Source organism: Emiliania huxleyi (genome assembly GCF_000372725.1).
Source record: "Emiliania huxleyi CCMP1516 unplaced genomic scaffold EMIHUscaffold_281, whole genome shotgun sequence".
NCBI lineage: Eukaryota > Haptophyta > Isochrysidales > Noelaerhabdaceae > Emiliania > Emiliania huxleyi.
In genome coordinates, this window is record NW_005199916.1 from 105,791 (window position 1) to 129,588 (window position 23,798).

The window sequence follows — 23,798 nt, forward strand, 5'->3', positions numbered from 1 at the left end:
AGGAGAAAGAAGTGACATAAATGGGCATGAAGGAGAGAGGGGAAGACAGGGAAAGTTGATAGGGAGTAAAGGGAAGGAGATAAGGTAAAGGAAGAAGGAGAACGGTATAGAAAGGGAGGTAGGAGCAAAACGGGAAAGTATGGTCAGAAGAGAGAGAAGGGAACACCCTTCGCCCAGCGGCACGCACACACACCGCACGGGGCCTTCAACGCCTTCGGACGTGGAGTCGCGAGGGTTACCTGGCCTTACATGGAGCTCCACTTACGCGGTACACCTGCAGGCGGCCGCCGGAGGCGGCCTTGGGCCGGCGCCCGCCGCAGAGCGGCGCTGCACCGTCGTCCCCATCCACCAGGCCACGGAGGGGATGGCGTCCGAGCTCATCATGATGTGAACGCCGCTCTGAAGGGGTGATGTGCGCTTTCAGGCCGCTCGTCTGTCACCTCCGCATAACCTACCGCGTAGGTGGGCGAGCCGCAGCGTGGACGAGGCGATCGAGACGCTGGCAAGCCCGGACGTGACCGTCACCAACCAGTCCGACAAGGAGCTGCAGCTGTACAAGCTGCGAGAGCTCGATTCGCTGGTACAGGAAGCCGTGGCGCAGTGCGAGAGCGAGGCAGCCGACCCCGCGTTGGTCGAGATTGCACCAGCGCCGGACCGCGGCTCCAATAGCATCTTTGAGCGGGCCGAGTGAGTCGCGTTGTGTGTCAATCAACGTTGTGTGTTCCAGAGGCGGCCGCACGTCTACGGCCACTTCTTCTCAACAAACAAAACTCTCCCTCTCTTCTTCTCTCTCTCTTCTTCTCACCGCAGAGTGCGAAGCCCAGGCGCTCGCTGTACGCGCCATTGCTGGGGCGACGAAGAGATGCGCGGGGAGAAGGGAGAGCGACGAGGAATGGGAGGCGATGGAGCAACTGCTAGCTGGACGACTACCCGAGCCGAGTGTGATGGACCAGGACCCGCCAGAAGACATCATGAGGGAGTATGACACACGGGTGGTGACTTCACTCAAGGCACTGCAGCAGACGGCGGCATCAATAATCAAAGTACGGGAAGGGAAGAGGAAGGGACTCGAGGCGGAGAGGAAGGAACGAGTAGCCGCGGAAACAGAACGCCTGAGAGAGGGACAGAAGGAAAGGAAGGAGAGGATACGAGAAATGGAGTGGGCGGCGAATGCGTGTATTTGCTGGCGACGGAGGCGACATCGACAACGTGATGCCGAGGAGAAGGAAAGGGAAGAGGCAGAGAGACGCCTCGAAGCGGGGAGAGGCAGAACGACGAGAGCGATGGGGATGACACTCAAAACGACCCACTGCGAGCTCGAAGGCGAAGGCCAGCGCAGGAAACGCGGTGAGAGGAACGACGATGCGGCGAGCGCCGGAGGGAAGCGACGACAGCGAGGGGACGAGGACGGCGAGCAGAGAGGAGAACAGACGGCGAGCGGCGCACGCGAGGGCGACCACGCAGGAGAAAACAGACGGGACGAGGGGAAGGAAACGCGGCCCGCCAGGAAGCGAAGGCAGACGGCAAGATACGTCGCCGGACCAGCGACAGGAAGCGCGAGGTTGCAGCGCTGATGCGGCAGGTCGCCTCGGGACTTGCGTACATGCACACGCTCAACCTGCAGCACCGCGACCTCAAGCCAGCCAACGTGATGCTCGACTCGACGGGCCGCGCAAAGATTATCGACTTTGGGCTCGCTTGCGTCTCTTCAGCCTCCCGTTGCTCGCGCACCAAGACCAAGGTGGGCACCGACGCCTACATGTCGCCCGAAAAGGCCATTGGCAAGCGGTACGGGCCGGCGGATGACGTTTGGGCGGTCGGGTGCATCCTCGCGGAGCTGCTGCTCGGCCGCACGATATCGGCTACGTGGCGCTCGACGCGGCAAAGTGGCAGCGCGCGATCGCCGAGGGCAAGTCCGCGAGCGAGCAGCTCGGCTCGTGGGTCGAAGGCTGTCTGCAGGAGATCCCAGGGCGGCGCCCGGCGGCGGCCTTGCTGGAGCAGGGGCTGGCGTCGGGTGGCCCCGGTGCGCACGAGGCGGAAGAGCGCTCGCGGCGGGAGGCAGCGGCGGCTGCAGCAGCAGCAGATGAGGCGGAGGAGGAGCGGAGCCGAGCGGCGTCACGCCGCGCCAGCGCAGAAAAGTATTTTTCGGCGCAAACCCTCCGCCTACTCGGCTACTGATGCAGGCTGCCTCCCTCCCTGGTGGCATGTTTTATTTCTTTATTTTAGGCTGCTGGTGCAGTCTGCAGCTCCCCCGCCCTGGATGTGAGGTTAATGACCGCACTGCCAGTCGCACTGCGCACTCCAAGTGCTCCCTCCGGGAATGCCCCCAAGGGTCCCGATTCCCCCCTTGCCCAAAGCTTTCGATGCCTGTGATGAGGAACGGGCGTACACTGGCAACTTCCCCGCTGCCTTTAGAGCATGATGCCGGCTCGAGACATGGCGGGAATCGTCTTATTGGTGTCGACGGCGTTCGCGGCGAAGCTTGTGAGATGCGTCGCGGTGTCCGCATAGAGGTACCGAGAGTATACGGGGCCGCAGCCGCCATCGCTGCTGGGTGAGGTCGCCAGTGTGCACCCGCGCGCGATGGCCTCCGCCGCCGTGCAGTCCTTTAGGCCTATGTAGGAGCGATTCCGGGGCAGGTTCAAGCAGGTGTGATTTCCGCCGATGTGCCGGTTCTCCATTTCCTCCGGCGGAGAGCAGGTTGGTGCCAGTCACGCCGGGGCAGGTGCCAACGTCTTGGCTGCCAACGAAGCCGTACGCGCCGGGCTGCGCTGCGGCGTCCTTGTGGCGGAAGAGGGCCCAGGTGAGGCGGAGGGGATAGGCAGAGAGGTGGCGAGGGGGCCAGTGAGGCGTCCTGCATGAAGCCAAAGTAGTCGATGATGGAGCAGCCAGCGAGCTGCTCGCACGCAGTGCCCAGCACACTGTTGTAATGCTCGACCTGCGCGTCGAACGAGCGAAGATGCGCCTCCCTCTCCTCCCGTGTGGCGTCGGTGCTCATGCTCGCCGTGATGGTCGCCCGTGTGGCGGCACCGCGGGTGAGACCGAAGGGGACGTTGTAGACAAAGGCCTGTGCTCCTCGAGACGTCACATGCGTCTCCACCGTCTCGATGAGCGAGCGAGTTAGTGAGACGGGTCAGTGACTGGCGCAACCATTTCGATGGAGCGGGCACCGTAGCCGTACTGGAGGTCGTTGATTCCTCCGTTGACCAGGACAATTTCGCCTGCCATGAACGGGCCGGAAAAGGCGATCTTGTCCGCAAACTGCTCGGGGATGCACGTCGTTGCGCGAGGCGAGGTGTAAGAGCAATTCACGAGCGCGCCAGCGCCAGCAAAGGCGTTGGCCTCGGCGCGGCTCGCATGAGCACGCAGGTGCGTCCCAGTCGAGGCGTTGATGTGGTAGAAGTTGAGGAGCCGCTCGCCGAGCAGCCGTCCGATGAGCGTTCCGAGCGTATCCGGGCCACAGGTGGGGTTGTCGTTGCCCTGGCACCCGCCGCCGGGCAGGCTGGTCTGCATGGTCGGCTTGAAGCCGAAGGTACCCTCGTCAAGCTGGCTGTCGCCGAGGATCCAGAGACGGCCTCGGCCGCTGGGCGATGAGGCGAAGCCCTCCACTCCGCTCGACAGGAGCACGGCGAGCAGAGTACGCGCCCGCGTATGCATGTATGTCGATAGCGTGTAGGGAACACAAAGAGAAGGAGGACTGCGGGCGCCACGCCCGCGCCCCCAAGCCAGTTAGTCGATGTAGCCGGACGCCGCCTTTCATCAAGCGTGCCGCAGCAGCCGCAAGAAGGACGGGCAGCAATATCTCACCCCTCCGAAATCGCGCGTCTGCACATCACCCGCGCTGCGCCGAAAGCTAGAACAGCTGCCCGCTCTCTTGATGCGCCGCGCTGTGCCCTGTGCTGACGCTCCATTCAAAAAGACCCTTGGTTACTTCATTCATTCCGGCGTACCCGTGTTAGTGCCAGTTTGTGCGCGCCAGTCCCGACCCAGGTTCGAGCCTGCGCCAAAGCTGGCCTATCTCGCCCTGTTTGCAGCCTCGTGGTCGCCAACACCGATGCTGCACGACGTGCCACGCGCCGGCGTGCCTGCCTCGAGTTGCACGTGCTGCGAGTTCCAGAACCATGATGGGGCGAAGATAAGACAACCCTGCTACTATATTTCTTTGAATAATCCCTGCACGTGCGCCGATTCCGGTTGGGGCTGGTATTGCGTGGACCAACTGGTTCCGCATAACACGTGCCCCTACTACTAGCACGATGGCAGGCCGGCGGGCGCTGGTGGCAGACGAAGAGAGGCGGAGGTGGTGAGGCCGCCGGGCACCTGGTTGCTCTCCTCCGCCAGCGGACTCGGGGCCCGGTGCTTCGACGCAGTACAGTGTACTTCGTGGTAGTATGAACTCAGAACGGCCCCCCGAGAGCGCCTCTTCGACGGGTTCCGGGGGGTCGGAGGGGTTGCGAGAGGGTGCCGGCTTTTTGTTTGAATCCCGGAGGGCGGAGGAGGACAGGGTCCCCACCTGCACGAGCAGGATTTTGGAAGGACGATCAGGGACACAGGGGATGCAAGTGTGCTCTCCACAAAAGACAGAGGAGGTCAGAGCCCAAGGGAGGGAGCCCAGGCGCCAGGGACCTGCCCACGAGCCACGTGCCGCCACCACACACGGGAGGGTTTTGTTCCTAATTCACAATTTCGCTCTCGGGTTTTTCTTCCCCTTGTACGGCTATTCAAGGGCACAAACAACAGCAGAAACGAGACAAACAGGCGACAGGCCACACGCAACCGTTAAGGCTAGAGCAGTGGCCAGTGCATGCAGCAGTCTGCTCCGCCCGCCTCTCTCTAGCTAGCAAACTAACTCGCCGGCCGCAAGCAAGGCACGGACGAGAGCATGTGTCACCTTGGCTGCTCAGCCGAGGTAGGTACGCCCTTCTCACAGCCCCGGTGCCCATGCCTCGACCTTCTTGGGCAGCGGCTGGTTCGACAGGTCCTCTCCGTGGCCCAAACAGCAAAAGTCGCCCTCGCCCCAGCTCCAGACGGCGCCGTCGGCGGCGCGAGCGAGGCTGTGGTCGGATCCAGCCGACACAGCGACGACGCGCTGGCCAGCAAAGGCCTCGACCTTCTTCGGCAGCAGCTGGAGCTGCTGGTCGCCGTGGCCCAGCTTGCCCTTGCCTCCACCGCCCCAGCTCCAGACGGCGCCGTCGGCGGTGAGGGCGAGGCTGTGCTCTTTCCCTGCCGAGACAGCGACGACGCGCCGGCCAGCAAAGGCCTCGACCTTCTTGGGCAGCAGCTGGCGCTGCTGCTGGTCGCCGTGGCCCAACTGGCCAAAGAGTCCCTGGCCCCAGCTCCAGAGGGCGCCGTCGGCGGTGAGGGCGAGGCTGTGGCGGGCTGCAGCCGACACAGCGACGACGCGCTGGCCAGCAAAGGCCTCGACCTTCTTGGGCAGGAACTGGGCCTGCTGGTCGCCGTGGCCCAAGCTGCCAAAGTAGCCCAAGCCCCAATTCCAAACGGCGCCGTCGGCGGTGAGGGCGAGGCTGTGGTAATCTCCAGCCGACACAGCGACGACGCGCTGTCCAGCCAAGGCCTCGATCTTCTTCGGCAGCGGCTGATTCTGCTGGTCGCCGTGGCCCAAGCAGCCGTTCCCTCCCCAACCCCAGCTCCAGACGCTGCCATCGGCGGTGAGGGCGAGACTGTGGGCGGATCCAGCCGACACAGCGACGACGCGCTGGCCAGCGAAGGCCTCGATCTTCTTCGGCAGCAGCTGGCGCTGCTGGTCGCCGTGGCCCAAGCGACCACAGCTGCCCTCACCCCAGCTCCCGACGGCGCCGTCGGCGGTGACGGCGAGGCTGTGGCCAGCTCCAGCCGCCACGCTCACGGCGCGCTCGTCACCCAGCGTGGACGGGAGGCGGGTCGGCGTGTTGAGCTGCGTCACGCCCTCGCTGTGGCCGAGGAGGCCTGGGTAGCCCCCCTCCGAGCCGCACGACGACAGCCGCCCCTCGCCGTCGATGAAGAGGCTGTGGGAGGAGCCCGCCGCCGCCCTCGCCGGCCGGTCGGACTCGCACAGCAACGCCGCAAAGCACAGCCACCGCACGGCGCAGTCCTCGCCCTCTGGCTTCGCCGGCAGCTCGAAGCCGCGCTCTTGCGCCCACAAGCGGATGCACTGCTCCGCGAGCGAGCGAGGCGTGAAAGAGGAGCGACACGGCCGCGACGCGAGCGATGTCGAGGGGGCTGTCGCAGCGGGAGAGGACGCGCTCGAGGAGCTCCCTGGGTAGGTCGAGCAGGCGGGCGGGCGGCGGCGCGTCTGGCGTGGGCGCGGCGGCGGCGGAGGACGCGAGGCGGCGCGAGCTGCGGCGCGGTGGGGTGGACATGGTGAAAAAAGAAAAAATTCCCGCTGCAAACCTTGACTCTCTCACACAGGCTCGAATATAAAGAATTCAGACTCTTAGGTGGTCGGCAGCGCCGCCGGGACACGTCACAGGCCAGCGACCACTCGGAAGCGGGAGGCCGACGCCGGGTGGCACGTCGACGAGCGGTGGCAGGTGGCGGTCGCCGCTGTGCAGCACGCGCGGAGGCGAGAGGGCAGTGCTGGCGAAATGGAGGCAGAGCATCCGGGCGTGCGACTTGGAAGGCGGTGATAGACGGTGGCCAGCGCCCCCAAGGCCAAGCGGCGGGCGTGTTTTCTTTCTTCGCGGCTTGTAAATTGGAGAGCCTCTCCTATCGCTAACCCTAACCCTAACCCTAGGAACCCTAACCCTAGGAGTTTCTGTATCGTGCAAACATGCTACTTGCACGCCCATCTGAGCTACCTCTTAAGCGGGGTGATGCGCGAGCTCGCCGCGAGCGCCGCGGCGAGGCCCGCGGCCGCGCCGCGCGGATGGCTCGGCGGCGACTGCGCCTCATGCTCTGAGAAGAACCACGCGGGATTGCCGAGCACGCTGTGGAGGCTCGCGAGGTAGCCGAGGACTTGCCCTCTAGACATCCAGTGGAGATTCATCCCGAAGTTCTTCGTCCCCGGCGCGACCCGTGTCTCGTGAATCCACCACGGCGGAACGAAGAGAACGTCTCCCCGGCGCTGCGTGACCTCGAGGCGCGGCGCAGCGGATTTCTCGCGGAGCATCATCTCCGCGTTGCCCGACCAGCGGTGCTCAAAGTGGCCGAAAAACTGGGGCGCCACGAGCGTCCACCGCTTCTCTTCCTGGAGGCAGAAGCTGAGGAAGCGGTCCATATGCGCATGGAGGTAGTAGACGGCCGTCCGTCCCGCGTGGAAGAAATGGGTTACCACGGGTGCCGTCATGCGATCGACGGACAAGGCCTCAGGCACGGCCATCGTCGCGTGAAGCGTCTCGTCGAGGCGTTTCCGCTCCGAAGCCGTGGCCATGCGCGTGTGCACCTCGAAGTAGTTCCCGTCGCGGTCGATGTCGTGTCCGTCGAACGACGCGATCTTCTCTCGCAGCGTCGACGGGCTACACGGAACCTGCTCGATTATCTGCTTGCTCTTGTTGTCAGCGCCCACGAACTCAAAGTGGCGTTGGATCTTGCCGTTGCACGGAGCGAACAGGTTCTGGGCCTCTTCGGGGAAGTAACCGACGTCCGTAAGTCCCACGCCGTCCGGAATGCAGCCTTCGAAGAGGATCGGCCGGTCCGCGTCGAACGCGCGGTCCATCTGATCGCATGGGAGCTTGAGCAGCGACGGCGACGGCGCGCCGCGCACAGCGTGCCAGAGGTCGAGGCTGCACGGCATACCGCCGAAGAATGTCAGGTCGGCCGCATTCTCGAACGTGACGAGGCGCGCGCACGCGATGGCAGCGCAGACGGTTGCGAGCACTAGCTGCGAAGGCTTCATTGACGTGCTGCTTGCTTGCGCTGTCCTGGATGTTCCAGGGTCCGGCCCCCCCGGCCGGCCACCGCCGACACCTCGCGAGGGGTTGCCGGAAAGTCGATAGGGCTCTCTCAACACTCGAGGACGCCGCAGCCAGCCGCAGAGTCTCCAGCTCCGCCTTCAGTCATAGCCTTGGTGCTTTAGGAACAACTACACCGCGGATCCACACATACACGATACCCGCGATGTCAGCCGTATAAGTACCGTAGCGGATCGAGCTAGACCGTTCCCGGCATCGTGGTCCAAGTACGCGGCCGCGCGCAATGCGCAACGAGTAGATGCTTTTTCATTCACCACACGCGTAGATAAGGCGGGAGACGAAATCGTGCGTGTGCGAGGAGGTTGTAAGTTTCTTTTTCGGTGTCGTACCTGTGTCGCTTAGGCGGGTGTGCCTGTGATAGTGCTAGCACGCGCCAGTTCGCACCAGTGTCGAGCCTGTCTGCTGTGAGAGAGAGTTGTTTTGTTTAAATTCTTCGAGATCAAAATTCTTTTTCGTGGTGTACCTGTGTTAGTGCCAGTGCGAGCCAGTCCCGTGCCCAGTGTTGTGCGAGGGAGCTTCGTTGTAAAATTCTTTTTCGATCAGGAGGACGTACGACTCAATCCATTGCAACCCCAATGCCCAGCAAAGCGAAACGGAAGGGGCAGACGAGCCGCACGCTTGCCGACGAGGGTCTCCTCCGGGGCGTTAAGGACCCGCCTGCGTGGTTTGCCGAGCAGCGGCCACTTCACCAGTTCGGGGACGCCTTCCGGCTGTACGGGCTCCCCAGCCCTCGGGCAGCGCAGGTCCTCGGCATTCTGGGTGCCAATGGATGCGGCAAGTCCACTGTACTCTCCATCTTCTCGGGCAGCCTTCAGCCCAACCTTGGTGCATCGGCGCCGCCCAAGGACTGGGTCCGTGCGGCGCCGGTGCGCACTGGAATCAGGTCGCTGCTCGCCAGCCAACCGCGCGTTGCGTCCAAGCCGCAGTACGTCGAGGAGGTGGCCGCCAAGTACGCGGGCCGCCATGTCGGCTCGGTGTTGGAGCAGGAGGACACGCGCGCAGCCGGCGCGGTTGTTGTGGAGCAACTGGAGCTCGCTCACTTGTGGGAGAGGACGGTGGATACACTCTCCGGCGGCGAGCTGCAGCGCTTTTCGATTGCGCTTGTCTGCGTGCAGACCGCAGACCTGTATATCGTTGACGAGCCCTCCTCCTTTCTCGACGTTCGGCAGCGGTTGCGAGCGGCGCGCGCGCTGCTCGATCTGCGCGCCGGCGCGTGGACCGGAACGCCCAGCTTTCTTCAGCCACAAAAACATCGAGTGGCTTTATCCAGGCGACCGCTACGTCCTCGTGGTCGAACACGACCTCGCGGTGCTCGACTACCTCGCGGACATGGTCGTACTCGTGGTTGGAGCGCCCAATCAGTACGGGATGGTGAGCGTGAGGCAGGGTCGGATCGGGAGAGCTCGGAGATCAGCTTAGCACGTTGCGCCTGCCCCACCCGGCTTAGGTGTCCTTGCCCTACCGCACGGGCGTCGGCATCAACATGTTTCTGCGTGGTGCCGTCCCTCGCGTCACCAGTGCAGGTGAGCTCCCGTTCCGCGAGACAGTCCTCGACTTTGGAGCCAGGTGACTTCTGCCTTTCACCGCGTCTCTCCCTTGGCTTTGCCTCACGCCGCCCCTCCCCCCTCTCCCAGGGCGCCGCCACAGGTCGGGCCGTGCTGGCACTACCCGGCGGCAGTGATCACCCGGCCGGGCGCCTTCCGGCTGCAGGTTGCGGCGGGGGCGTTCAACGCGGGTGAGATTGTGGTGCTGCTCGGCGAGAACGGCACGGGCAAGACCACGTTCATGAAGCTGCTGTGTGGGGAGGTCGACCCGGATGGCGGGAAGGGGGTCTTTGAGCGCCGCCGCGTGGCGTACAAGGCGCAGGATCCGGCGGATCTCCGCGCGCGGCACGCGGGTACGGTGCAGGAGGCGCTGGCAAGCGCCGCTGCGGGCGAGTTGCCGCCGGCGGAGGAGCTCGAGCTCGTGGCGACACTGCTTGAGCGGCCAGTCTCGTCGCTCAGCGGCGGAGAGCTGCAGCGGCTGGCGATCGTGCTCGCCCTTTCCGTGGATGCCGAGGTCGTCCTGATGGACGAGCCCTCCGCGTATCTCGATGCCGAGCAACGCATCGCCACTTGCCAGGCCATCCGACGCTGCATCTCGCGGACGGGCCGAACGGCGCTCGTGGTGGAGCACGACTTTATGATGGCCAACTACCTCGCCGACCGCGTGGTGGTCTTCTCGGGCGAGCCGGGGCGCTCCTGCGCCCTGTCCGCGCCGCTGCCGGTGGAGGAGGGTATGAACTCGTTCCTGGCGCACGTGGGCGTGACCTTCCGCTGCGATCACGACAGCGGACGGCCGCGGGTGAACAAGCCGCAGAGCGCCAAGGACCGGGCGCAGACGCGGGCCGGGACCTACTACGTGCTTAACGCGGTGGGCGAAGATTAGTATGAGTTAACCTAGAGGGACTTCGTTCGCACCTGCCAACACAGCGATCACGCGCCGCCCCGCCAAGGCCTCAATCTTCTTGGGTAGCAGCTGGTTCTGCTCGTCGCCGTGGCCCAGCTGGAATTGAGAAAACTCTGGCCAACTGGGCGCGCTTCTTAGCTCCTCGGTCCTGCGCGTGCGGTTGCCGACTGCACTCCAAGTGCTCCAAGAGTGCTCGAGGTGCAGCTGCAGGTCTGCTGGTTTTCACGTTCAGGTGGTGAAGTCTTTAGTCAAATGTCAAGATCGCCCCAAAACTTTCCTTTAGGCAAAACAAGTGTGTGCTCACATAGATCAAGATCAGATCTGCGACACGCCCAAGGTTGCCCCGCGCCTGTCCTGTGTACAGGCGCGGGATGTATCATCCCGCCGTCCCGCCGTCCCTTCTGCCTCGTCATCACCAACGCAAGCCCTTCTGCCTCGTCATCACCAAAAGATCTCACGCAGCCTCGACTTTCCCCTCCCCCTCCTCCCCCTCCTCGTCATAGTCCTCCTCGTCCTCCTCGCCCGCGTCCTCCTCCCCCGCCTGCGCGCGGGGAGAGAGGGGGTCATCGCGGCAAAGCAGGCTGACGGCAGAAGACACGCACCTCCGCCTCATAGTCCTCCTCCTCCTCCTCCTCGTCCTCGTCCTCGTCCTCCTCGTCCTCCTCCTCCCCCCCTGCCTCCTCCTCCTCCTCCCCTGCCTCCTCCTCCTCCTCCTCCTCCTCCTCCGCCGCCGCCGCCTCCACCTCCTCCTCCTCCGTCACCTCAGCCTCCTCCCCTGCCACCTCATCCTCCGCCTCCGGCTCGCCCGCGTCCTCCTCCGCCTCCTCCGCCGCCGCGCCGCCAGCCTCCGCCGCCCCTCCTCCTAGCAGCGTGCAACCCACGATCCGGTCCATCTTTGGAAACTTGTCGGCAAGGTACTTGGCCGCGTCCGGCCGGTCGGGCTGCATCCGCCCTTGGTCCGGCGCGTCACCTACTCGAACCTCGCCGCGTCGAGACGCCCCCCCCCCCCTCCCTCCTGCCCGTGCGGCTGCTGCGATCCGCACCGTACCCCGAGTAGATTGCTCGCACCACGGGCATCCCGCTCACCACGCGGCCGACGGGAACCTCCCATTGCCTGTGGCCGAGGCCGGGCTGGCTGCCCAGCGTGATGAAGAGGTGGGTGGAGCGAGAGTCCGTCCCGTAGCCCGCGAACGAGAGGATGCCGTCGGTAAACGGCACGCCGGCCGGCCGCGGGTCGTCGCGGATGTTGCCCTGCGACTGCCAGTGCCTCTGCTTCTCCGCGCTCGTCGAGATTCCGAACTGGACGAGAAACTGGCGGAGAGAGTGGCGAGGGTGGGAAATGACTGTGGCTTGTGCGTGGGTGTGTGGGTGTGTGCGTGCCGCCGCGCGCGTCGCGCGCACGTTGGGAAGCATGCGGAAGAAGGGAAGCTGCTCGAAGAAGCCCGACTTCGCCATCCCAAGGACACGCTCCACGCCGGCGGGCGCCCAGTCGGGCCGCAATTCAATCGTGAAGCTGGAGTCGTCGACCTGGACCGTTGTCTTGCAGACGAGGGTCGGGGCAGCGGCGGGGACCGGAGCAGCGGTAGCCGCGACCAGGAACATGGCCATTCGTACAAGTTAGAGGTAAGAAGAAATCGCGCTCCTCAGCGCACAACCCCGGGCCCCGAAATTGGCAGTACTGGTCTGCGAGAGGTTGAGGTGCGAGCCATGGTGCATGGAGGCCCTGGGGATGGGGGGAACCACCCGCGGGCCTAGAACAAGGCCCGCGCGCAGGGGGGTGGGACATTGAGACCGGTCACATAAACGCATAACCCCGGGCCAAACAGTCTTTTCACAGTCTAGGCAGTCTGGCGTAGTCTGTCCCTGTCTGATGCAGTCTGACGCAGTCAGACGGACGATAAAATCGGGCTGACTGTTGGACGGCCAACGGGTCTCCGCACCCATGGCCAACAACGGTCTCCGGCCAACAAAGTCCGACGGCAGCTGCGGCGGCCCTTCGTGTTGGAGAGTCGAGATATTGAGAGTGTGACTAGCGAGGGAGGGACGCTGGGGATTCTCAAAGGTATGTATGTAACTATTGAGAGGATTTGGGTTAGCACGTAGCACCAGCTCGAATCACGACGATCCAAACATCGACGCGACAAACGCCGGGTGGTCGTGCATCCACAGCGCACCCTTGTACGCGCTGAGGGAGAGGAGCAGCAGCAGGAACCAGCCGTTCCACCGCGCCTCGAGGTGCAGCTCAGCGTACTTCTCGACCAGCCAGAGCACGGTGAAGGTGGTCGCCGTGTTGGCGAGGCCGGGCACGCCGCACACCCACCCGCCGGCCGCGCCGAGCAGCAGCGCCGCCATCGTGGCGAGGTTGAGCAGCGCGTAGCGCGTCCTCTTCTCGGCGCGGCGGCCGCGCTCGTAGTAGAGCGACGAGACGATGAGCAGCGCGAGGTAGAGCGTGAGCGCGCCCACCACGCTGAGCGGCGAGTCGAACGGGCCGAGGGCGGCACGGCCTCGCGCCTCGCGCACCGCCAGGTGCGAGGCGAGCAGCAGCGCCGAGGTGGCGCACACGCGCTCGACGGCGCGCTTCGAGTGGAAGCCGACGACCCAGCAGAGGCCGCGGCAGCCCACCGAGAAGCCGAGCGCGCTGTACGCGGCAAAGGTCGCGAGGTAGGCGAGCAGCGGCGAGGCGTGCGCGAGGGCGAGCGGCGTGAGCGTCGCGCACGCCCACGCGCTCACCAGCGAGCAGAGCGCCTCGCGGTCGCCGCCCTTGAGCTTGGCGGCCCACAGGGCGGAGGAGTAGCCGAAGCAGGGCCCAAGCGCGAGCGCGGCCGACGTGGCGGCCACGAACACCGCCGCTTCCGGGTGGAAGACGGCGAACGCGTCGAGAAGCAGCGCGGCCGTGAAGAGCCACGCCGCCGCCTCGAAGACGCCGTAGACGTGCAGCCGGACGCAGAGCGGCTCGATGACGCGGCGGAAGAGCCAGCGCGCGAGGCGGAGCAGCTGCTCGCGCAGCGGCGTGAGCGCGTGCACGAGCGACGGGCCGACCGAGACGGCGATGCCCACAATCGAGAGCAGCCAGACGAGGTTGATGAAGGTGAAGGCGCCGCCCACGCGCGCTATCACGCCGCGTTGGTGCTCCACCTCGTGCAGGCGCGCCTCGACGGCACGCAGTTCATCAAGCGAGAGGGCGGCCCGGCCCACCAGCCCCGCGGCGCGCTTGAGCAGCGGCGGCACCGCCTCCGGCAGCGCTGGCACCGCCGCCGTCCCATTGTCAGAGGCAGCGGCGGCGGCCATGGCGGCCTCCACCCGTTGCGCAAGCCCGCCCAGGACGAAGGCGGCGTGCGGCGAGGCCGGCACGGGTGGAAGCACGCGCGCGAGAGGCGACAGCCCTCCCGGCGCCAGGTCCGCCTGTCCCTTCAGCAGCAGGCCGCCGGAGGCGCGCGCAGGCAGCCACGCTAGCGTCGGGGCGGGGGCGACGCACAGCGCCGAGCAGAGGGCCGTGTACGCGAGCGCCCAGACCCACCAGCGCAGCCAGATGTAGAGCGAGCGCAGCACCGAGCCACGGCGCTGCCGATCCGCCTGCCGGGCCAGCGACGCGGGCACGCCGCCCGGCGCGACGATGGAAGCATCGCCACCCGCGCTGAGCGACGCGCGAATGAGCGAAGCGCGCGTGGGGATCTGCGCGAGCGGCATCGTCCCCGTGCCGTCGCACTCGCACAGCAGCTCGATGAGAAAGACCGGGTCGCCCGCTTCGACGGCCGTGTCCACCAGGCTGAAGAGGGCCGCGTGCGAGAGCTGCTTCGCGCCGAGCGTGAAATCGAGATCGGTCGTCGTTGAGGAGCGCGCGCTCAGCGTGTGCGCGCCGCGGACGTGCGTCAGCCGGAACGGAAGCAGCGTGGGCGCGAGCACTCGGATGGCCGCGCGCTGTCCGGCGAGCGCCGGGCCGACGAGCGTGATGCGGAGAGCGGAGAGCGGCGCGGCCTGTCGCCGGAGGTCGGTGCTGATCTGAACGTGCAGGCCGTGGCCTCTCCGGACGGTACCAGGCGTCGCGGATGCGGAGGTGACGCGCAGAACGGGCTCCATGTGCGTCGTGCCGAGGCGTTGGATGTGGTGCTCGCCTGTGGGACACGTCCACGACACGTCACGGACAGGCCCGGCAGAGTCAACCCCGTGGGACACGGCCCGGCATTTGGGGCCTGGAGCCCTGTTCACGCGCGCGCGAGACGTGCATCTCTCTCGTGAATCTTGTCGTAGCTGGAGGGGATGTCGACCTTAAGCTAATTGGCGTCGCCCTCGGGTTATCCCTTCTCTTTTGATTCCCCATACCATTCGGTAGAAGTCTCTCCCAACTTTCCCGATCATTGCAGCTTATTACCCTCATAAGTCTCTCGTGTCGGCGCCGACGCCCAGGGAGCTCAGAGTTACCCCAAACCGGAGCGAGGGAAGGAGCGATCCCGGGGTGAGCGACTCCAAGCGTAGCGCATAGAGATGCGAGCGGACATCATTGCGTCACACCAGTCCATCCTCGAGTTTGGTTCTGCGCTTTGGGTTTCCCCTAGCTGCGGAACGCCCCCTCTACTCGGAGCTAGTAATACGAGAATACTCTCCGAGGGTTGGCCCCGCGTACCCGAGGCTTCCCCTCAACTGCAGGACGCCCCCTCTACTCGGAGCTAGTGATACCTGATACGAGATACACACCGCCCCACGCAATACCTACACTACTCGACGAGGATACAAGAATACGCAGCTGCGAGACACCTATAAAGAAACAGCGCGGTAAAGTTCGGCGGCTATGATAATCCGAAAGTTGTCGTAGGCTTCGCAGATTTCTTTTCGCGCACAAACCATCTCCCATCTGCTCGCACTCTCGCTCCGGCCGTCTCCCTGACCCTGTAGCTCGGCGCGGATAGTCAGCATGCTCAGCTCGCCAAGCAGCAGCGCTCAGGCCTTTGCCGAAGCGAATATGTTGGTGAGTGGGCCGGCTGGCAGTGCGAATTCAAGCCGGCTGGTACACCTGGGATGCGAGCACCTCCGGCTTCACTAAACGAAGGGCAAGCGACCATCCCGCAAAGCCCGGATGCGTCTCTAACTACGGTTGCGCGTACCCCATTGAAGTGGACGTGGAGGTGTTCAGCCTCATGGCGGCAACTGATCGCGGTATTTACAATCCCATCCGTTGGCTCAGCACCGGGTTCAACGACGATGTTGTTGAACGCCGCGATCTAGGATTAAACCGAGCCCGCAATCTGGTGTACGTTCCTGTGGGACCCTATGTGAGCAATCTGCTCCGCCTCTATGACCCGCGCAACGCTACCGACCGCGCTCTCGCCAGCGTTGGCTACTGCGGTTACGTGCACTGGAAGTTCACAAGCTGCCATTGGTCCTTGCGGGTCGTGCAGGGCGGAGTGGAGAGCATCTATCTCCTGCCAGCGGATGGTCACTCCTACACCGGGACGCATGGCGCAATCAACCTCCCCTCATCGGCAGGCGACATCACCCTTATCCAGCTTTTGGCCACGCCAAGCGCGAATGTCTATGGCCTCCCAGCGCAAGAGGAGGTCCTGGACAGCTGGAACAATTCTGCGCCCGAGCCTCCCTCGCCCGAGCCTCCGTCTCCGCCGCCCCCCATCTCGCCCCCATCGTCGCCGCCCCAGCCACCGCGGTCTCCTGCGCCGCCGCTTCTGCCGCCAGGGCCACCGATAGCGCCTTTGCATCCGGGATTCCAGCTTGACGGGCCAGGCGACCTCCGTTGGGCCTTGCGCCACGAGAACGTGCCGTTTGATGCGGCGACGCAAAGCTTCGCTTTCGATGGCAAGACAAGCTATGTCCAGTACGCAGCCCAGGCGCAGGGTTACGATGACTTCTCAATCTCTCTTGAGTTCCTCACGAATCTGAGTTGCGGATGGTCTAGCGACTGGTGGCCCAACGGGTGTGGTCTGGTAGGCGGGAAGCTCTCCTATTGGAATACAGCCGACTTCGGCGTGGAGCTTCGGCGCCGGCAGGGTTCCATTTTGGCCGTTGGAGGGCACCAACCCTTCCTTAAGTTTCACTGGCCTACGACGATGGGATGTGGCACAGTGTGTGGGCAACTCGCTCCAGCGAGACCGGCAGCCTTCTTCTTGTCGTGGATGGCGTGCAAGTTGCCAGCGGAGTATCAACCACGGGAACCTTGACAAAGGCGCCCTTCATCTATGTCGGGACTATCCACTCTGCAGCCGCGGGCGATGCGGGAGTATACTTGAAGGAGATGCACTTTGAGGGCTCAATCCGCAACGCGCGCCTCGCGCCGTTGCCTCCACTACCTCCCAACTCGCGAAACCGCTAGCATGGGGCGGGGGGGGGGGGGGGGGGGGGCATGCGCTTGCGCTTTTGCGTTTTTGCGGGTGGGGAGGATTTCTTTATTTCTTACAGAAATTTGTGGAGAGGGCAGCGCTGCCAGCGAGCGGAGGCGGCGACCTAGGCATCTCTGTCAGCTCGCTCAGCCATGGGTCGCAAGCCCGGTCGAGGGCCAGGAGCCTCTCCTCCTCCTCCGTCAACGCGTCGTCGGAGGAGCTCTGCTGTGGTCCGAGCCCTCTGCTTCTTTGCGGACCGCCAGGCCGCGGGATGATGCGTGCGTGGTCATGTAGTGGGTCTCGGAAGCTCCCCTCTCGGGCTAGGAGCCAGCCCCTCTCCCTTGCCCTCGGAACACCGCGTCCGAGTCGAGGCGTTTTGTTGTACTCGCAGAATGTGGGTAAACGAAAGTAGCGTATACGCTACTATGAGAATTAAACAAAAGAACGAAGCCGAAAAAACACGCCGGAGTCAGTCCGCCCGAGCCAGCCAGCTGCCGGCTCGCACGGCAGCCTCTTCCTCTCGACCAGCCTCAACTTCCGTACAGTCAGCATTTTGTCGCTGCGTGCTCGTGGCCAGCTGTGGCGGCGGTCGAAGTTCGCCCAGATTCGGTGACGAGCGCCAGACGATAGTAGTGTCTCTGTTCGCCCTGTGCATGTCAGGCCAGGCTGCAGCAGGGCACTACCATCGTGCTGCCCTGTTGCAGCCTGACTTTGCCCACTGTGCACAGTCGCCAGAGCACCACCACCGCCCGGCATCGTGTCACGGCGAGCTCCTTCTGCGCCCGCTCGCGAGGCTCTCGCGCTGGCACACTTTGGCCATCTGCTGCTCGCGTTCGGCGAGCTCATCTCCGCACTCCTGCCACGGTGCCGTCACCACACACCTTCTGGCCGGCCTGAGCCGCGCGGGGTCGCCAGCGGGGGCAACGCGTCGACCTCTCTCTCTGGTGCACCACGGGCCGCAACGGCCTGCTAGCCGCGTGCGCGAGGAGGCAGTGTGCCGGCACAGTCGAGCCGGAGCATCGGGTTCTGGATGCTTGTGGGGTCAAGTCTGACCTTATGCGGCCTAATATGCAATAATAATGCTATGCTCTCACCCAGTCTGTTGAGATATTATCCCTCAAAGTCGAATTTTCGTTTACTGGTGACCATAGTAGTGTCTGTCTTGTTTGCGAGATCTTCAAACGAATCCCTTAAAGTCTCGACAATCACTAAGCTGCTTATGTGGCACCGCAGAGGCTCCCTTGGGGATGCCTGAGGCCACCCCAACCACACACTAAGCCGTACGTAGACGAATTGGGCGCTACTTTTTTCGTTTACCCACATTACGCGAGTAAAATTCTTTTCCTCCTTTTGGTGCCCTCGGCGCGCGCGCTGCCTATCTGAAAGCCGCAGATCCGGTGTATGTGCGACAGTGCCATCAGCTCTGTCAAGAGCCTCTTCGGCGCGAAGGATTCGCGGAAAAATGGCCGAGAGGCCTCGCAGAAAGAGGTGACGGCCGCCACGCCTGGCTCGCTCTGGTTCACTCCGGAGGCCGGCTGGCCAAAGGGAGCCAAGTGGCCCGGGAAGGCGCCGCGCTCGCTGCTGCCGACACGCGAGGAGAGCCCGGAGCTCTTCTTCCTGCCGCCGGCGCTCGGCGAGCTGCGCGTGGAGGTGCTCGAGGCGGAGGGCTTAAAGAAGTCCGACACCTTTTCGGAGAACGACGTCTTTGCGCTGGTCGTCTTCGAGGGCGCCGCGGCGGTCAGCTCGGTGCTCGACAACGCGGCGCACCCGAGGTGGACTCCGCGCCACGCGCGCGCCTTCAAGTTCTCGCCGCGCCGGCCGCACTCGAGACTGTGCGTCGCGCTCTTCGACGAGGACATGGTGGGCGACGACGATCCGCTCGGGCGCGCCGAGATCCCGCTCGCTGCGCTGCACCCGTTGACCGAGTACGATGTCTGGATGCCGCTTCAGAAGGCGCCGCACACACTAGTTTATCTCCGGCTCGCACATCCCGAGTGAGCTAAACGGGTCCGTCGTAAACGGCGTCTCGTGCGTCCGCACTGCGAGCTCCGCGGCACTGGTTGCTGGACACCCCATGGGGCCTTGCCACTGAAGCACGCCCGCTTCTCACGCCCTCTCCACAGCCCTCCTCAGAGCCCTCTCGGTCCCTTCCGACAGGCGCCCTACACGCTGCACATGCGCAAGTACGGCCGCGTCCGACTCCGCTTCTCGATCCAGTGGTACTCCGAGACGGACCGGTTACTGCGCTACCCCGCGGCGCTCTCAGGCTCGGAGCCGCCGCACGTGCTTCCGTTCAAGCAGCGGCGCTGGAGCGAGGCGGCCTCATTCGCTGCGAACGGCCCGCCCCTCGACAAGAACTTCCTAGACACTTCCTAGACACTTCCAAGATGAACTGTCTAGGAAGTGTCTAGGCCCGCCCCTCGACAAGAACTTCAAGATGAGCGTCTGCGTCGCGCGCTTCAACGAGCTGTACGAGGTCGTCGGCGTGACGAGCCTCGCCACGCACGCGCTCAAGTCGCTCGTCTGCTACAGGTCCACCTCTCCCCAGATCTCCCCAGATCTCCCCAGATCTCGCTCGCCCGCCTACCAGCAGGTCTATCTCTCCCCAGATCTCCCCATCTCCCCCAGGGACGGCAACGTGCTCTCGTCGGCGCTGGTGGGCCTACTATGGCAGCTCTGCTGCGTCAAACCGAACCTGCTCCCCTCGTGCGGCCCGCTCCTCCTCCTCGCCATCCTGTCGGTCAAGCACGCGCACTCGCGCGCGTACATGCCCGGTGTGATGCAGACGCCGTCGGCGTGGCGAATCATGCGCGGGATGCTGCCCGAGCTGCCGCCCGTGCTGCCGCCGCCGCGCGGCACGCGGCTGCCGCCGCGCCCTCTAGGAACCTTCGGGGAACCTTCTAGGAACCTTCTGGGAACCTTCTAGGCAAGCGGCTGCCGCCGCTCGCCCGGCCAGCCGACGACTCTGGCGACGAGCTGTCCGACGAGGGATCGCCTTCTACGAACCTTCTGGGAGCCTTCTGGGACCCTTCTAGGTCTGCGGCTCAAGTCGGACGTGGACTCGCCTTCTACGAGCCTTCTGGGAGCCTTCTGGGACCCTTCTAGGTCTGCGGCTCAAGTCGGACGTGGACTCGCCTTCTACAAGCCTTCTGGGAACCTTCTGGGACCCTTCTAGGTCTGCGGCTCAAGTCGGACGTGGACTCGCCTTCTACGAACCTTCTGGGAGCCTTCTGGGAGCCTTCTAGGCGACGAGCTGTCCGACGAGGGATCGCCTTCTACGAACCTTCTGGGAGCCTTCTGGGACCCTTCTAGGTCTGCGGCTCAAGTCGGACGTGGACTCGCCTTCTACGAACCTTCTGGGAGCCTTCTGGGAGCCTTCTAGGCGACGAGCTGTCCGACGAGGGATCGCCTTCTACGAGCCTTCTGGGAGCCTTCTGGGACCCTTCTAGGTCTGCGGCTCAAGTCGGACGTGGACTCGCCTTCTACGAACCTTCTGGGAGCCTTCTGGGACCCTTCTAGGTCTGCGGCTCAAGTCGGACGTGGACTCGCCTTCTACGAACCTTCTAGGAGCCTTCTGGGAGCCTTCTAGGCGACGAGCTGTCCGACGAGGACTCGGACGACGAGCGGCCGCCAACCTACGAGGAGGAGCTGGTGCCTTCTAGGAACCTTCTGGGAACCTTCTGGGAACCTTCTAGGCCGCCAACCTACGAGGAGGAGCTGGTGCCGCCAACCTACGAACCTTCTAGGAACCTTCTGGGAACCTTCTAGGCCGCCAACCTACGAGGAGGAGCTGGTGCTGATGCGCGACGCGCGGGCGGTCAAGCGGGAGAAGGCCAAGGAGGAGGAGCGCAAGAAGGCGGCGGCGCGCGAGGCCAGGGGCGAGAAGCTCGATGACGAGCTCGCGACGCAGGGCATCGCCGGCGCTCTCGCGCGGCAAAACAGCAGCCTCAGCAAGAGCAAGCTGCAAAAGGTGAGCGAGGCCGCCTCGGGTCATCTCGGGTCATCTCGGGTCATCTCGGGTCATCTCGGGTCATCTCGGGTCATCTCGGGTCATCTCGGGTCATCTCGGGTCATCTCGGGTAGTCTCGGGTAGTCTCGGGTCATCTCGGGTAGTCTCGGGTCATCTCGGGTAGGTGAGCGAGGTGGTCTCGCTCAACAACTTGGACCTCAAGCACCTGCATGCGAGAGCCAGCCGGGAGAGGAGATCTAAGAGGAGATCTAGTCGGGATTCGGCCGCTGTTTGAGGGGGAAGCATCCCGCGTGGCTGTGGACAGATCTCCCCAGATCTCCCCAGATCTCGTGTGATCTCCCCAGAAGCATCTCGCGTGGCTGTGGACAGCGCCTCCCCGAGAACATCCGCGTGGCCTAGAGATGCGCGCCTGAGCCTCGCAGCGAGAGATCGGCATTGACTCGGGTGGCGAGTGCTGACTAGTGGCTCTCACGTCCTCGCTAGCCGTGAGGAGAAGGCCTCCCATCCCTAAGTGTTGACTAGTGGCTCTCACGTCCTCGCTAGCCGTGGAGAGAAGGCCTCCCATCCCTAAGTGTTGACTAGTGGCTCTCACGTCCTCGCTAGCCGTGAGGAGAAGGCCTCCCATCCCTAAGTGTAAGCCGGCGGGCGGAGACCTCACCTCTCGTGCCTGGAGCGCGCTCTCCGGGACGCTGCATGTTCACACCGCTCTGCCGCGAGCAGGACCTCAACCCGATCCAGCGAATGCTCACTGCCTACCTCGCGCCAAAGCAGAAGCGGCTCGGAGAGACGCTGCAGTCCCTCCGCTCGCTCCGCGGCCTCTTCGAGTGGCGCGACCCGCTCGCGACATGGTGGCTCGCGCTGCTGCTCGCGGCCGCCGCCCTCGTCCTCGCGCTGCCACCGTGGCAGCGCATCATGCAGCTGCTCGGCGCCGCGCTCTTCGGGCCGCACATGTACTTTGTCGGGCGGATGCGTGCCGTGCAGCTCGCGATGGGCTTCGACGCGGAGACTTGCAGCGAGGCGCTCGGGACTGTGGGGAGAGATGGCGAGATGTGGCGAGATGTGGCGAGGTCGGGTGCGCTGCTTCTCCCACAGAGATGGGGAGAGATGGCGAGATGTGGCGAGACATGGCGAGACATGGCGAGATATGGCGAGGTAGATGCGGCGCAGATCCTCGAGGGGCTGCATTCGCACGAGACTGCACCCCCACGCCCTCCGCTCCCTGTCACGAGACCGCACCCCCACGCCCTCCGCTCCCTGTCACGAGACCGCACCCCCACGCCCTCCGCTCCCTGTCACGAGACCGCACCCCCACGCCCTCCGCTCCCTGTCACGAGACCGCACCCCCACGCCCTCCGCTCCCTGTCCTCGAGGCGCTCGAGGCGCGCTTCCGGCACGCGGACTCTGCCGGGCAGAGGGCGATGCTCGAGGCCGCGCTCTCCAAGGAGGAGGCGGAGGAGGCGGCGGCCGAGGTGGCCGAGGAGAAGCGCAAAAAGGCGGCCTACCGGAAGCAGCTCGAGCGAGAGAAGCTCTCCGCCGAGCAGAAGCGGCTCCGCTTCGCCGCGCTCGCGCGCGCCGGCCACCCGCTGGTGGTGCCGTCGCACCCGCTCACCTTCAACAAGCACTTTTACGAGCTCGACCCGTACAATTCGCGCGCCTATCCCACCGAGGACGCCGACGCGGAGCGCAAGCGCAAGCTCGCCGCTGAGCAGGCCGAGAGGGAGAAGTGACGCGGCCGCGGCGTATTCGCGAGCTGGGCGAGGGGGGGCCTGCCCCTGTGGGTGTGTCTACAGCCGCCGCGGCCCTGTGGACCCCCCCCCCCCCGAACAAGAGGGATCCGGACGAGATAGGACACAGCTCTTGGCGTGGGCCAGGGAGGATTCAGGTATATCACTTATCAGGACATGCATGGCCACACACATCATATTCATACGGGCGCCCATCATGCATCGGAATCACATTCTAGAGGGAGCGGACCGTGAGTTGAGGAAATCGAGGGACGCGACCCACCTCGCCACAGACGGTCCCGTGCCTCGCCACTATGACGGCCACACGACCGCAGCTCGTGTGCGTGTGGCCGTCTTTGTCCGGAGTGAATACCACTACGCGCTCGTCGGTGACGGTGTCCCCCGATTTCGCCGCGCTCGGCGAACCTCGACAGCGCTTTCGGTGGCATGCAGCTCTTTGCGACAGAAGCCTGGAGAGCAGCTCCTCTGCTGCTCACACACTCTGCACAGTTGACACAGCCTACTGTGCGGCTGCCACAGCTGTCACAGCGATGGGCTCGCCCTCACTGGCCCTCAGTCACTTGTGCTGCGGCTTGTGTGAGCGACACTGCTTGGCGACTGCCGGCACACTGTGAGACCGTGGGTGTGAGGTAAAAGCACGCTACCGGCGCTTGGTCACATCGGCCCCGAGGTCAGATCCTTCTACTCTGTTGATGACAACACTTGTCTACTCGCTGGAGCCGAGCAGAAGGGCCCGGCGCACAACCCCTGGTCAACTCAGGGTCCACACCCCGTAGCCGCACTCTCCCAAAGAACTGATGCATTTACAGCTCGGTCATCGCCCTCAGCCTCACAAAGTTACAATCCAATACCTCAAAAATGAACAACGACGCGCGGGCTCCGCCCCGCGGCGGGAAATCGAGAGTAAAATACGTACGCAGTGGAAACGCTGTAACAGAGCGCGCCGCCGTGGCTCCCGCAGCACTCACGAGCAGCGATCGCTCTCCGCCTCACGCGCCACGTCGCGGCTCAGCGCGGCGTCCAGCGCGGCGAGCTGCGCCGCCGCCTCGCTCGGCCGCCAGCGCTCCTCGGGCGCGGTGGCGAGCATCCCAGTCAGCAGGGCATGTAGCGCCTCACGCGCCTTGCCCTCGCGGGTGCCCAGCGCGGCGCCGCCCCACCCCCGCGCCGCGTCCACGCGCCGCGTGAGCGCGGCGCCGCCGCCGCCTCCTCCTCCGCAGATGGCGAGGGAGAGCTGGAGCTGCTCCAGCTTCGACTTGCCGGTGAGGAGGGGCCTGCCGGTGGCGATCTCGCAGAGCACGCAGCCGGCCGACCACATGTCGATCGGGAGGCCGAAGGGCTTGCCTGAGGGGAAGGGGGGGGGGGGGGGGGAACGAGGGGGCTGGGGGGGGGGGATAAGGGG

The 23,798-nt window shown here is 64.8% G+C and overlaps 6 protein-coding genes across 6 annotated transcripts in view; 3 read left to right on the forward strand and 3 right to left on the reverse strand.

The window, feature by feature from the left end:
- Nucleotides 1-1,561: 1,561 nt before the first annotated feature.
- EMIHUDRAFT_48577 (hypothetical protein) lies at nucleotides 1,562-1,840 on the forward strand (the record flags this gene model as incomplete). Its single annotated transcript, XM_005776195.1, has 1 exon — nucleotides 1,562-1,840. A coding segment is annotated over one exon (279 nt), but the record flags the coding sequence as incomplete, so codon positions are not given.
- Nucleotides 1,841-6,671: 4,831 nt separating this feature from the next.
- On the forward strand, nucleotides 6,672-10,337 carry EMIHUDRAFT_424475 (putative ABC transporter; the record flags this gene model as incomplete). The annotated part of the gene is made up of 6 exons (XM_005776196.1): nucleotides 6,672-7,769; nucleotides 8,253-8,256; nucleotides 8,561-9,081; nucleotides 9,152-9,281; nucleotides 9,358-9,476; nucleotides 9,545-10,337. Exons 1-6 carry the CDS (start codon nucleotides 7,744-7,746, stop codon nucleotides 10,335-10,337), a joined length of 1,593 nt encoding a protein of 530 aa, XP_005776253.1. The 5' UTR covers nucleotides 6,672-7,743.
- Nucleotides 10,338-10,673: 336 nt separating this feature from the next.
- On the reverse strand, nucleotides 10,674-11,960 carry EMIHUDRAFT_239073 (hypothetical protein; the record flags this gene model as incomplete). The annotated part of the gene is made up of 4 exons (XM_005776197.1): nucleotides 10,674-10,712; nucleotides 11,240-11,328; nucleotides 11,402-11,669; nucleotides 11,760-11,960. 4 exons carry the CDS (start codon nucleotides 11,958-11,960, stop codon nucleotides 10,674-10,676), a joined length of 597 nt encoding a protein of 198 aa, XP_005776254.1.
- A 513-nt stretch (nucleotides 11,961-12,473) lies between these two features.
- Nucleotides 12,474-14,462, reverse strand: EMIHUDRAFT_457874 (hypothetical protein; the record flags this gene model as incomplete). The annotated part of the gene is made up of 1 exon (XM_005776198.1): nucleotides 12,474-14,462. Exon 1 carries the CDS (start codon nucleotides 14,433-14,435, stop codon nucleotides 12,474-12,476), a length of 1,962 nt encoding a protein of 653 aa, XP_005776255.1. The 5' UTR covers nucleotides 14,436-14,462.
- Nucleotides 14,463-18,040: 3,578 nt separating this feature from the next.
- EMIHUDRAFT_457875 (hypothetical protein) lies at nucleotides 18,041-22,382 on the forward strand (the record flags this gene model as incomplete). The annotated part of the gene is made up of 10 exons (XM_005776199.1): nucleotides 18,041-18,637; nucleotides 18,842-19,022; nucleotides 19,096-19,216; nucleotides 19,313-19,539; nucleotides 19,611-19,652; nucleotides 20,274-20,335; nucleotides 20,469-20,654; nucleotides 20,818-20,865; nucleotides 21,375-21,683; nucleotides 22,025-22,382. The coding sequence occupies exons 1-10, from the start codon at nucleotides 18,086-18,088 to the stop codon at nucleotides 22,379-22,381; spliced, it is 2,085 nt and encodes a 694-aa protein (XP_005776256.1). The 5' UTR covers nucleotides 18,041-18,085.
- An 820-nt stretch (nucleotides 22,383-23,202) lies between these two features.
- EMIHUDRAFT_239077 (hypothetical protein) overlaps nucleotides 23,203-23,798 on the reverse strand; it is a gene marked incomplete at both ends in the record, with an annotated part of 2,545 nt that continues 1,949 nt past the window's right edge. Inside the window, 2 exons of the mRNA XM_005776200.1 lie at nucleotides 23,203-23,250; nucleotides 23,400-23,519. Coding sequence (XP_005776257.1) covers nucleotides 23,203-23,250; nucleotides 23,400-23,519 — 168 coding nt within the window. The remainder of the gene's footprint in view (nucleotides 23,251-23,399; nucleotides 23,520-23,798) is intronic.